Below are 14,197 nucleotides of genomic sequence, written 5' to 3'. Positions count from 1 at the left end.
AAGTCTGATACAACAGCAACAAAGAGGTCATGAAGGGAAATAAACCACAAGGGTTTGCAAGGGAGGGAGGAGAACGATGATGATGATGATGACGAGGAGACACAAAAGAGGAATACAAAGATTACTCACAATGGAGGGCATGTTGTTCTTGGCGCCAGGAGGGATGAGCACACGTAGGTCGGGTTTGCGATTGTTCATGCCTAAGTTCATTGGTGGGGGAGACTTTGGCTGCATGTTCTTGTTCATGCCGCCCGGAGAGACCAGCAGACCAGGCGAGTTGCGGTGGTTTCCATATCCGTTTCCTACGAAAAGGACGGGGCGAAAGACATTAGGAATACCAATATTCTTGAATTGTATTTGAACCAAAGGCAGAGCCACATGTTATTAAACCTGTTTCATGAAGTTTAATGAATCCGAGAAGTCCCGCTGTCCATGATGGTGCAGCCTAATTAAGAACTACAGGAATCCATTTTCACCTTGTGCTCATTTTCAGGCTTTTTCAGGGTTTCTGTGTCATTACGACTTCCTGTGGTAGAAGGTTTATGAGCTCACCAGTAAGAGGAGACTTAATAAAAATACTCAAACAGACTACAGTGCTTTTTTTTGACCAACATTTTTTTTCTACTTTTTCTGTTAAATTTGGTACCACTTGTTATTGTGTGACGAAAACAATACCGAGCCGTGGTGGCCTAATAGTTATGACACTTGCCTCCCAAACCAAAGATCATGGGTTCAGATCCCTTCTCTGCCAAATCCTGGCTGATATGCTATAGTGTGTAATTTTGGACAATTTTATTTTTATTTTTTCAAAAAATTGTCAAATTTCGAACAACATAGTATAGTATGACATTTTCGTCAAATTTTGGACCCAAAATGTTTCTTTTTTTAAATTTGTCAAATTTTGAACAACATAGTATAGTATGACATTTTTGTCAAATTTTGGACCAAATCTTTTTTTTTTCAAAATATTGTCAAATTTCGAACGACATAGTATGACTTTTTTGTCAAATTTTGGACCAAATTTTTTTTTCAAAAAAATTGCCAATTTTGAACGACATAGTATAGTATAACGTTTTTATCAAATTTTGGACCACAATTTTTTTCAAAAAAATTGCCAATTTTGAACGACATAGTATAGTATGACGTTTTTGTAAAATTTTGGACCAACATTTTTTTTCAAGAAAATTGCCAATTTTGAACGACATAGTATAGTATGACATTTTTGTCAAATTTTGGACCCCAAATTTTTCTTTTTTTAATTTTGTCAAATTTTGAATGGCATAGTATAGTATGACGTTTTTGTCAAATTTTGTACCAAAAATGTATTTAAATTCTCTTTTTCAAATTTCGAACGACATAGTATAGTATGACATTTTTGTCAAATTTTGGACCAAAATTTTTTTTCAAAAAAATTGCCAATTTCGAACGACATAGTATAGTATGACGTTTTTGTCAAATTTTGGACCAAATATGTATTTAAAAAAAAATTGTCAAATTTCGAACGACATAGTATAGTAAGAGGAGACTTAATAAAAATACTCAAACAGACTACAGTGCTTTTTTTGCCTTGATGATCACCACTGTTTGTTTGACAGTGCTAGACTGAGAGCATGGAGCTCACTCTCCACCTCTGCTGCTGACGGTTAAGGCTACATGTGCCCTGCAACAGCCAGGGAATTGTGTAAAAACATCTAATTACGGGTAGCAAGACCACAGAGGGATGGGACCCATCATTTGGCCATCAGAGCTAAACACATGTGGTTCTTCCAGACAAAGACCCTGCCTTGGGATTGCCACCAGATCTACATTCCCTAAGTACAGAGGCCCGAGTGCAGCACCACGTTCTCCCTCACAAACCGGTGGGGCAAAATCCTAGCAACATCATTAAAAAAACAGAGAGTGGCGCATTCTTGCGAGCAACATAGTCTTTGTTTCTAACCCAATCCCACAGGCTGTTTTTCCCCTTACTTCTCCTTCCTCCTTCTCGGGGATAGAACACAGGGCGCTGTGTGGACGTTCCCACTTGAAAGACAGGCAGGAATTATACGTTAGACATAAATGAATTTCCTAATCATATACTCCGGGGGAAAATGAGTCGCAGATGTCTTCCTGGGCAATTTCCCCTCGCTGATCTTTGTTTAATTTGAGAGCGAGGTTTTTTGTTGTTTGGAAATGAAAAGTCTAAAAAGCTCAATTTCAACAATCTGAAGAGTAAACGACCACTAGCGGCGAGAGAATCCGAGACGAGCGGAACAGTGTGCGAGCGCGAGTTTTGTCAGCTGATGCTAACGCGCCTATATTGTGTGTGTGTTATTGTACAGTCTCACATGCGCCTAATTCCCCATTTTCCCGTCACATTATAAGAGTACATGAGCACAATGTGACTTAAGACTGCGGGAAAAAAACGCTGCAAGACAGCTTACGCGTGAGCTCCGTATGCATATATGGATGCACGTGTGTGTTTTGTATTGGACCCTCTTAGTTCAAGTGTCAATCTCGCACTGGCAAAGAGGCAGCTGCCTCTTCAGTTTTCCCGCTCTCTTATTCCCGTGGCTGGCACTTTGTGGGATTGAGTGGGTGCATGTGGAGCCAGATGAATGAGACGACACACACACACACACACATGCGCACACACACACGCGCACACACTTTGGTAAATAACTCAGCAGGAAGTACATCAGTGTTTCTGTACAAATGAATCAAAAAGAGAGACGGCGTTACAGAGAGGCATTAATACACACTTTGGTCAAGATGACACGGACTTCATCTCATTTAATCAGACATCTGTGTACTGCAGTCCGCTCAATTATGTTTTCCGAGTTGACTGTGATCACGAGTGGCACTGGCGACTCCTTAAGTACTTCAGAAAGTACATTTGCCACATAATTAGGAGGACGACGCAAGAAGTGCGACTCAAAGCTCTCCATTCTGCGCCTAATCGGTACCAATTTAAGGACAGTACATTGACACACTGACGTCTGATGAAGACGTGATGCCCGGTGTCGATTTGCACAGTTGAGCTGCGACACACAGGCTGGCGTCAGCCATTTAGAGGAAGTACCAAAATTAAACAGCCGAGGCAGGAGTCTGCTCTGCTGCTGCTAACTTACGCGCAGAGAACAACACCTGATCTGAGATTCTGATAAACTGCTTTGGGTAATTTCCGAGGTGTTGAGGGACACCTGAGGTCATAGCTGCACACACACACACACACACACACACACACACACACACACACACACACACACACACACACACACACACACACACACACACGACACACACACGACACACACACACACACACATTCTTGTACTTGCTGCATTCAGATGACTGGGTTGCTGACAAAGTGAGGACCAGCATTTCCACTTTATAAATCAACACAATTACAAATATCTACTTCAAGAACGACATCTACAAATAACTACTGGTTGCAGTACCATAAAATGTCTGCAGGTGGAGCCCCAGAGTAAAAAGGGCTGGAAAACTTTTTAGATTTATTTTTTTTTTTTTATTTTTGGTCCAAAATTTTACAAAAACGTCATACTATACTATGTCGTCCAAAAGTTGAAAAAAAAATTGAAAACAAAATTTTGGTCCAAAATTTGACAAAAACATCGTCCAAAATTTGATTTTTGACAAATTGAGTATAGCATGTTATAGCAACCTAAGGAAGTGATTTCAATGAAAACAAAGTGAGGACCGGCCAAAATGTCCTCAGTATGCCGCAAGTACAAGAACACACACACACACACACACCCCCCCCCCCCCCCACACACACACACACACACACAAAGGAGAGGTGTGGTTAAATGTGAATACATTTCACTGTTACTGAAAATATTTCTAATGTCCTGTTGTGGTCTAACAGGCACACTCCATCCTATTCCCCACACACACACACACACACACACACACGCTTCCGTTGCGGTTTGGCCAAATGTGCATTCAACCCCAAATTCTCCAACTGAACGAAGGCGTCACAGGCCTCTTCACACTTACAGCTTGTGCGTTTGGGACGCTGCCAAAACTCAAACCCGACTTGTCAGTTGTCAGTTACTCTGTGCGCGCGTTTGGTAACTAACGTGCGATTCGACCGGCCGCGTCTCAGAGATACGTAATTTATCTGAGCGAGTAATTGGAGTGTGATGAAGGTGAGAGGTGACCGGGGTTTCTTGTTAAATCCACTTGTTTGCGTTTGGAGTGCTGAGCGCGGCGTAGATGACAGCTACATAATTGTACAAACGGAGGTGGGAGGTTTTCACATGCTGGGTACTTGGTTTGGAGCTCGCTTCATCAGCTCTCTGTCTGTCTGTCTGTCTGTCTGTCTGTCTGTCTGTCTGTCTGTCTCTCTTCACTGGATTAATGTGTATTAACGTACACGTACGAGTACACACCTCAAACTCATGTTACATTGAATTCACATGAACTCACTGCATACCATTGAGACGTCATATTGCTCATATAAGAAAACTAACTTTTACTGTAAAAACTGTTCTTTTCTAAACCAAATATTGCCAAATAGAGGTTTATGAAAACACTGTTGCTAGGCAACCGACAACAAACAAGACTTTATTGTATTGTTTCCTTTTACCCCGAGAAACTGGAACTAATTGCAGCTTCATAACGAGGAATGAGAAAATGATCTTAAAGACAATTAAAAGGATCTGACATGTACATTCAAATAATAATGAGGATTATATTAACATTTAACTGCAACAGGAGGAACTTGGTGATGCTGATCGTGAGCCGTCGTTGTCTCTCCTTAAAGACAGAGTGAAACTACACCGTATCAGACAAAGGAGGTGTTTCTACATTCAAAAACACACTACATCCACTACTCGGTTCCTCCTCTTTCACCTCAGCCCTTGCAGCTACATGTACCAGGGCCCAGACAGCTGTTGTTGTACAACGAGCTTATCAAAACAGTGAGGTGAGGAGCGCTGCTCGTGGTGCCACAGAGGCTGGGCCACCTCACACTGACTCACTCGCAGGGGAACATCATTAAAATGGCTGACCAAGTCCGCAGAACACTTCCATCTGTGTTCGACCACCGTTTCTCCTCTGCACACATGCTTCAGCCATCAGTGGAGATTCATCACGACTCCTTCCCTCCCAACACACACACACACACACACACACACACACACACACACACACACACACACACACTCTTTCTCTGCCCTCTAAGATGAGATTTAAGAGCTCTTTCAATGGAATCTTTTACTTCTGACACGACTCTCTCGCTCTTTCTCTCACTGTCGTGTTTCTCGCCGGCTGCTGAGCGACGCACGGCTCTCACAGTCGCGCCTCTGTTCCACACGGCACCGCGACACAAAGGCCACGTTTGAATCGGACTCTGCAGCATGCCGTCGACAGAACGCACGCCACAACAAACGCCTCTGTTGTGTGTGTGTGTGTGTGTGTGTGCGTACGTCTGTGCGATGAGTGACCAGACAGAGAAACCAAGCCCTGACCCCTCGTGATGGTGCCCTAGGGGCCAGACAAGGCTGCCCAGCTGTGCCCCATTGACCCCCCCTCCCCATTCCCCATTCCCCATTTTACACTCTGCTCTGCCAAGGCTGTAAAATTTAACCATTTAAATTAAATGGGGGTCTCTTTGCCATAAACCGGGCCCTGACATGTCCTCGGGGACAAATCCACTGACACACAGAAGCCAACACATAAGAATTCTCACACATGTTGCTGTTCTCCGCTCCGTGGGATCAATATCGCACGGCGAGCACCAGACACACGATTATTGTGTGTCTCGACAAACACTGAGCTCCAATTAGGCGCGGCGGGTGTTGACGTTTTTAATTTACACTCAAAATCTAACGCACGAGTAGAGCCGCGGCTCGGATGAACACAGAAAACTGAAACCGAGTCGGCTGATTAGCTGTCAGTCAATCTGCTGCTGGCCGAGCACGTCGTGCACTTTTATTTGTTTCCCCACACTTGTTCTACCGTTTTATAGCTGAACGCAGACAGGATGTTTCACGAGGCGAGCGCTGTGCAAACATTACCAGATGAACTGCACGACCACTAACATCAACACATCATGGACAGAATCTCCGTTTGGGTTTGGGTTGCTATTAGTCATGCGATTTATGGCCTGGAGTGGGTGAGTGGGTGCCGTGTGTGTGTGTGTGTGTGTGTGTGAGGAGGCAATTCTTACCAGCACTGGTGCCTGCGCCAGTGGTGAGGTCAGCACCCATGAGGCCACCTGAAAGATGAAAGCGAGAGCAGAGCAAAAGAGAGAAAACCATTAGAGCAGAGACACCCACGTAACATCCACCATGACTCCCGTCTTAGGTCTCACTCGCCCTTTTAAGACACTAACTCGGGTTCAATATGCACTGATACCAGAACTATTACAGTTTCCCACTCACATCTTAACGCGCCGAGCGACTGGACACTGCGAGTGGATTTATTACGCAGCCGTCCAAGAAAAATGACACATTATTATTTTTAAGCCGCGTGAGGTGGAAGAGTGGGCGGGTCCAGAACACGTGTGGTTTGGTGTGGACGCTGCGAGTGCCAAAACTCATATTTAGTTTGTGCTGGCGCTTCGAGCATCCAGTTGTAATGACAGGGTACGCGTGTGGGCAGCAGCCTTCAGACCAGAGGGACAGAAAAAGGACTTTAGACAACAATAACAAGCCAACAGGGCCTGATTTACTTATGTCACCAGCGACTGAACGCTTCGACACAGGGCCGGGCATCGAATGTGCAGAACCTCACATTAAATCGACGGAGTCTGTGGGCTGAGGTTTGCTGTGGCATTAAATCGTCACCTTACTTTGAACAAAAGTCTGAGCGAGCAATATGTGAGCGTACACTCACTGGCCACTTTATTAGGTACACATGACACCTAATAAAGTGGCAGGAGTGGCACCCCGTGTGGTCGTCTGCTAAGGTGCAGGTCCAGGTCTTCTGTATATGTCGGTTGTATCGAGGACTCATTAAGATTTTGCTGTTGCCTCCAAACCAGACCTCTGGAATCAACAAGGCATTTTTGCTGTCAATCACTGGATATTTTCACTTGTTTTGGGGCCGTTTCTCTGGTTGTGAGTGAAAATTGTCGGAGGTCAGCAGTTTCTGAAATACTCAAACCACCTGGCGCCAACAAGCGTGCCACATACTAAGCCACTTAAATCACCATCTTCTTCCACACTCTGATGCTCAGTTTGACCGTGTCTACATGCCTGAATGCGCTGAGCTGCTGTCGTGTGAGCGGCTGAGATATTTCATATTTGAGACGTTTGCTTTCGCAAGCAGTTAAATTGAAGGTGATTGTGTGTTTATTAGCTTGGCAGACAGATCTGCACATGGGTGTATGAATGCAAGTTCAGGCTCTGAGTCTAAGTTACCTGCACTGGGAGGTCTGTGTGTAACTCCAGGAGACATGCTGTTTCTCTGCAGGCCGTGGTGTGCCAGTGGCAACAGGTTGTGGTTGCCTAGGGAACCTCCGGGATGACTGTAGATGAGATTGTTCTGGTTGCTAACAGGAATGGACACGGGCATGTCGTAGTTTGATGGGGGGACAGCCTGCTGAGAGAGAGAGAGGGAGCAAAAACGCAATGTTTGATTAGACTAAAGATGCCGATGATTCCAACGGGTGCAGAACATCTGAAGCAAGGTCCTCGAGTAAAGGGATGGACACAGACAGAGAGAGCAAGCGACGCGACAACGTTCTGAAAACACTCCAGGAATTCAAAATGCTTTGACCGTCCACAGCAGCAAAGCTCGAGAAGCAGCCGCACACACAAGGAAAGACAGAGACGGCCAAGATCAAAAGGACAAATGGACGACTAACAATAGATAACCGTGCATAGTTGAAGACAAGACAAATACAAGAGTGTATGGGTGGTGACAGGGAGTAGCGCACAAAAACAAAAGGGTGAGCACGTAAAAAAGAAAAAAAAGCTCCACTCATGAGTCTTTAAATTGCACCCAAGAGGTAATGATACAGTGGAAATACTCTGTCATTACAACTCCATGGAACTCACTGTATATAGGTTACTTTGTGTAAAGGACTCCATTGTGACATTTATTGTGAAGGCAAAATGTTGATGTGAGGAACTATCGGTGCAGTAATATTCCCTGGAATACAGTCCTGCTTTATTACATTAGAGGAATAAAAAAACAGGGCTATGGTTTACTGGGAACAAAGCCAATGGCATCCCACCGTCCTAAAGTGCTACAGATAATTCAGTCTGTCCTCGCCTCGCTCAAAAGTCTGCAGGATTACTTGCAAAAGTTGAGCGCCAAGACTGGACTGCGTGCAATAAGGAATAATTTATCTTTCTGTCACAGGAAGCTGATGCAAAGTGTTTTTAAGAGGTGCTCTCGGATATGACAGCGGTCTCATCGTGAACGTAAGCAGAGGTAACTCGCCGGCCCCCGAGCATCTAGTTTGTCATGTTTATTGTGTCACTTGGCAGAAGGACTTAACCTTGGGAGTGCCCTGGAAGTGGTTGATCCTGCATGTTAGTTTTAGGAAGTACAAAATAGGGCCCTAAATTACTGCCATGTGTCTCAGAGCCGCGGAGAGCGAGCGCATCACTGAGCTGCTTCACGTGGCCTCAACTCTACTTTGTCTTCTTCACATTTCTCCCTCCCCAAAGTTCGTCTTTGCCAGACAAATATTGTTTTAACGTACGATGATGGTTAACTTTGAGCGTATTTCATTGCGGGGCCTCTGTACGTTTCGCTTTAACTGCAATTTTACACAGCAGCGGTTTTAGCCAAAAGCTACGGATGCTTTCTTTAATACGCAGTGAGGTGCAGTCTCTGGGTCTCTTTGACTCATTTCTTCCATCTCGGATTCCTTGTTGGGAGTTTTCATACCTCATGACTTTTCCCTGGGAGCTCTGATCTCTGAGTGCACGTTTAGGCCTGGACACACCCAATTTCTGGGTTCTGGGTTCAGGCGTCTCTCCTCCCCCCCCCCCCGCTCCTCCATCTGTAAGCTGTCCTATAACTGGTGCCATCCTTCCTGTTTCACTCATCTTCCTCCGCTGCCTCTCCCCACAGTCCCCTCAACAGTCCCCTGCAATCCAGAGGCCCAGTGCTTGGCAGCCGCCCTGACCACACAGCGAACTGCCACTTGTTGTGTGCAAAGTCCCCACCCCTCCACCACCACCGCCACTGTTCCACCCCCATCCCCACTCAGCTCTGATCCCAAACCCACCCCAGCTCACCAAACCCCTGCTGCCTTGCTTCTAACCACATCTCCCCCATGCTCCACGTGGCTCAGACACTACTACTGTTCTTCAGTGAAAGATCTACTGTGGAATTATCTCTTCCTTTGTGAGGGAAGAACACTAACCATTCCAATATGGTGCTCTCTGAATGAGGGGCAGGATATGTTTGCATAGAAAAAGCCGCCTTTATTTTGTGGTTTTTGGCAGAGAGCTGGAGATTAAATGCATCTGTAAAACAGCAGCTGAAATGTCTAAACCCATGAATAAATGTGTCTTTAAATTTGTTCCTTTGTTGATTTGAAGAAAAGGTGAGATAATGGAAGTGAGACAGAGATGTGAGAGTTTGTAAATGTCTGCTGATATTTCTCTGCCACATTGTCTGTCCTTGTTGTTGCGGGTGAGTGATCGCTGTGTTTCAGAGCGGGGGGGGGGGGGGGGGGGAAGGAAAAGCACATGCAGACCACACCTCCCCTGGGAGCAAGGCAAGGCATTGTGGGTAACGGGTTCAAGGTGGGAACCCAGTGAGGTTAAAATTTGTCACGAGAGAAAGTCTGCAATTACTATAGCAACCGTGTCTGCTTGTTATGGTCACAGTGAAGTCAAATTAGAGGCCAGCTCCTCGACTGTGATGGGGAAAAATCAAAGAAGCGTCATCTCTTTTTGACCAATTCTTTCTTTGTAAATACACGGTGTGATCTCACTCTCGTCTTTTTGCACTCTCAATTTGAGTATTTAGTCTAGAGGCAAACAACGGTGGTTAGACGGGGGGTTAGCTCAACGGTTACTTTGGCAGTCAGCACGTTGTTAGCCTGCTGAGGATGCGTGTCGTGTCGACCCAGTACTTACAGGTATCTTATGAGTTTTGATCATGTGATCAAACTCCTCGTTAATCTGTTTGTATTTCTCCTCAGTGCGTGGAGTGAGGATGAGCGAGGACTCGAGCTCCGGGCTCTCGCCACCTTTGTTCTCCTTCTTGCTCAAAGCCTGCCAGGTCCCACAAGCACACAGACGGACAGGGAGGGAGACGGAGGGTGGTGGGTGAGACAGACAGACAGACAGACGACGGGTGGTGGGTGAGACGACACATGACGGAAACAAGGACACGAAGCAACAGGAAGCAACAGGGAGGGAAAGAGAGGAAAGACAGGTGAGAGGACGGCTCAATGAGGAAGTACTTACACACAGTCTCTGTCTGCTGATCATCAGATCAATGTCCTCGTTTATTTTCCTGTACTTGTCCTCGGACTCGGGGCTATGGCCGACCGAGTCGTCAGCGTCGGGGTCCGGGCTGTCGCAGCCATTTAGGCCCTTCTTTCTCAACGTCTGTAAACAGAGCAGTTACACAACAACAGTTGAAGACGTTTGAAGAGACAAAGGAACCAGGTGAAGTGTAGTGAACGCTGACGAGGAAACACAACTTCACACTCTGCAGGTCTCTGCAGGTTTCAACAAGTCAAATTTAAGACTTTTTAAGACTTTTTTAAGACCATAATGAATACAATTTAAGACCCATTTTAAATCCATACTGGCAAAAAAGTACAAAACACATGAAGGAAAATTGGAGCCACAAATCGTTGACCTTGCAATTCCACTTAGTTGTGGGCTTTCATTAAGTTTTCTCCGCTGCTATGCTAAGCTAAGCTGAAACACACCGCGACGCGCGCACAGCACACTAGCTATTGGTGCTCGATTAATTGTCCCCGGGCAGCACAGGTGACCTACTTTAGCTCCGTGTTGTAGTTATTGTTGTTATCGCATCCTCAAAAATAGAAACATTTCAAAGCGAGACTGAAGTTTATGCATGTTTTAAATAAAAGTCACGTAAATAGATTTTTAAGACCTTTCAAAAAAACTGCATTTAAGACCTTTTATGAGATTTTAGGAGAATTTAAGGCCTTAAAGTCAAATGATTGGATTTAAGACTTTTTAAGCTCCCGTGGATACCCTGCACACTTTTGATCGTGACAAAAGACTCGTCCGATTAGAGGAAGTTTGGAAAACATTTCCTCAAAAATAAATATACTTTGGACTATTTTAAAATCATTACCAGTGAAGAAACTGGGTGAATTTCTAAGAAAAAAAAAAAAAACTAAATTGGCAAGCTTCCTTTTAACCTCCAACAACACGAGGACACACTGGCTTCTTTGTGAACACAAGTGAAACACACGCAGCTCGACGTTCGAGACGGCACAAAGGATTAAACCCGAATCCAATAACAAGAACGATAATACGCGCGACCAAATGACAAATCACGGGACCTTGAAAACCTCGTAATTACACGGCCGAACGGAAACAAAGTCGTGATGGCGAAACACATTTTTTTATAACCATAATCGTCAAATAGACGTAAATCATAAAGTGAAATTAAAATAGAGCACAGAGCCACGGGGGTTCACGACTGTGGAATACTGCATGTGTGCTATTAAATGAGGCAGTTTCTGTTTTGGCCACCTGATGGCCACCTGCCCCCATCAGAGCAGCAGGGGAAACGGCAGCGTCTCCACACAAAGAGAGTGAAGAGAGCGAGCTCTCCATCGCTCCTTTTTTAGATGTTGTTGACGACCATAACAACGGGGATAAGTTTCACAGCACATTTACTGGCGTTTGCTCGAGCAAGCATGCGCCGATAGGTGCTGCGTTCATTTGCCTCGTAAAGTGAGAGACAAAGCACACGGAGAGAGAGAGAGAGAGGAAAAGTACAGTAGCTGACAGTTAGAGATCTCATCAAAAGATGCCCCCCCCCCCTCCTTCACCTCCTCCTCCCTCCACACACACACACACACACACACACACACCTCCTCCTCCTCCTCCTCGGCTTTAATAAAGGGAGATTAGTCTACAGGAGGAATATCACGGGCCTGCTCCTGTCTGTGCAGTCGTCGCTTCACACTGCGCTCTCCGACTTTCATCTGAAGCTTCATATCAGACAGACGTAATTAAATTTACTTTAGCACACCCTGTATTTGATGCTGATCAAGTGTGTGTGTGTGTGTGTGGCTCTCTCTCCTTCTCTGTATGTTGTCATGTGTGTATGTGACTTCTGGAGAGTGTGTGTGTGTGCGTGTGTGTGTGGGAAGGGAACGAGGGGAATGAGTCTGTGTTTGTGTGTGTGGGTGTGTGGGAGTGGGTGTTAGCGTCACGAAAGAAAGACGAAAAAAAAAAAGAAAAAGAAAAAGGAGAGACTGTGCCGGAGAAAGGAGGAAGATAGATGCTAAGATAAGTTAATCTCTGTGAACTTCTTCCTCTCATTTGTTTGTCTCCGTCAGCACTCACTCACTCACTCACTCACTCACTCTCTCACGGAGCAGATACGAGTGTGAGCTCCTCCATCACAACCAGCAGCACAAGTGACAGGGAGTGATCTGCAGGCTCAGAAAAACAAATAACAATCCAGTCATCTCTCATGTCAGCACAACAAAGGCCCGTTTTCAGTGTGGTTTTAGTGAACTTAGAGGGCTGCGTTTGTGTGAGAACTCTTTGATTTCCTCGAGGCGTCGTTGTGGTGAAGCAGCTACTGTAAAGCGTGTCAACATTTCGCCGGCTCTCCTCTTCTTTCTCTGAATCCTCACTCGGCCCCCAGAGTGGAAATCTGGAATTCTGAAAATTGAAAGCGTCTCTCACATCTTTTTGACAGTCTTCAGGAAATCACACCAAACGAATCTAGCGAGGCGATGCAGGAGATCTGACTTCCAGCAGACCTATAGTAAATCAGGCGCTCTTTGCTGTTTCTGAGCTGGATGAGTCAAAAGAACAAAGAGGGAGCAGAGGTTTGGCATCGTGTCTTTTTTTTTCTCTTTTTTTGGCGAAGGCGTATAAGATGTAAGATGTTCTGGTATTTTCTTTTGTGTAGTTTCTGGTCTTGGCGATGGATCTTATCGAACTGACAAGCGCTGAACTGCTGGCCCCCTTTTTTTTTTTATTTCTGTTCACATGAGTAAGTAAAACAAACTCTTCCTCCAACTTGACGCTGATTTCCACCGCCGAGCGCCGGCGGCTCAGGGTGCGAGGGAGATTCACTTCCATTCTAGGGAAGAATAAACGCAGGGGCGTCGCTGACAGAGGATAAAGGTGACGCCCGTATGGAGCTGCAGAGCTGGTGGTCTTGCAGGGGGTTGGGCAATAGTTGCGTTGGGTGTCGATGGACCGCGGGGAGTCAGTGTGTGAGTGTTATATGACTTGGAAGCATGTGGTCGAGGCTTAGCTTTCCACCAGGGCTCAGCACATTGAGGGTGCGGTGCAAGGGCACTATGCCACTCATCCCAGTTATGTCCACCTGTTTTGAGTCATCACACCTGTTGCCAAAAGCTGACACACAACTTAGCATCCAATCAGAGTCGCTGGTGTGTTCACAGAGCCATAGAAGGTCCTGCTCTCACTCTTGCAGTCTCCACCTCATCACCCTACAGTATATAACCGCCCCCCCCCCCCCTCCCTTCTCTAATAGCCCATCACTTTATCAGCACTCTGCATTTGTTCATCATCGACTGCTCCATATAAGGTTTTCACGACACCATCGCTGGAGTCCATGAGACACATTAACGATGCATATTTCAACAAGACGCAGAATAATTAGCGTTCAGGAAAAGAGCTGCTAATCCAACGCTGAGAGACACAGGTTTGAAGAGCAGGTATGAAAATAGCCTTTGAGGAATATGCTAACAGGATGAGATTTAAACAGAAATATTCATGAGCTGTTCATTTGTGCCAAGATTATTGTACGAAAACGATTCACTTTAATTATGTTTTTTTTTATGTTAAATGTAATAAATGATTACAAGAAACTAAGATCTGCTGCCTGATAAACTTTGGGTCATTAGTTTTTATTTTATGTTTTCCCTTTGAATTAATTACCGATTGTTTAAGGTTGAAATGAAAAAGAAGCTCCAGCAGAAATGATCAAAATGTGCTGCTCACATAAGAGAACGAGCTACAAACCTCTACAGTGTGTGTGAAAGTGAGCTACATGAAGAGAGAGGCATATGGTTCAG

The 14,197-nt window shown here is 45.2% G+C and overlaps 1 protein-coding gene across 10 annotated transcripts in view; it reads right to left on the bottom strand.

Annotated features, from left to right (window-relative positions):
* The window catches only part of mef2cb (myocyte enhancer factor 2cb), a 79,139-nt gene that overhangs the window by 11,913 nt on the left and 53,029 nt on the right, over window positions 1-14,197 (bottom strand). For 5 of the 10 annotated variants that reach the window (XM_083903934.1, XM_083903932.1, XM_083903936.1 and 2 more), the window contains 4 exons: window positions 10,389-10,532; window positions 7,374-7,554; window positions 6,179-6,226; window positions 130-302 (listed from right to left, as the gene is read on the bottom strand). In XM_083903934.1, coding sequence (XP_083760060.1) covers window positions 130-302; window positions 6,179-6,226; window positions 7,374-7,554; window positions 10,389-10,532 — 546 coding nt within the window. Of the gene's footprint in view, window positions 1-129; window positions 303-6,178; window positions 6,227-7,373; window positions 7,555-10,055; window positions 10,194-10,388; window positions 10,533-14,197 lie in introns of all 10 variants that reach the window. The other 5 variants (XM_083903933.1, XM_083903938.1, XM_083903939.1 and 2 more) reach the window with 5 other exon arrangements.

Source organism: Microchirus variegatus, assembly GCF_963457635.1.
Source record: "Microchirus variegatus genome assembly, chromosome: 17".
Classification (NCBI taxonomy): domain Eukaryota; kingdom Metazoa; phylum Chordata; class Actinopteri; order Pleuronectiformes; family Soleidae; genus Microchirus; species Microchirus variegatus.
This window is presented reverse-complemented; position numbering and strand designations above follow the sequence as displayed.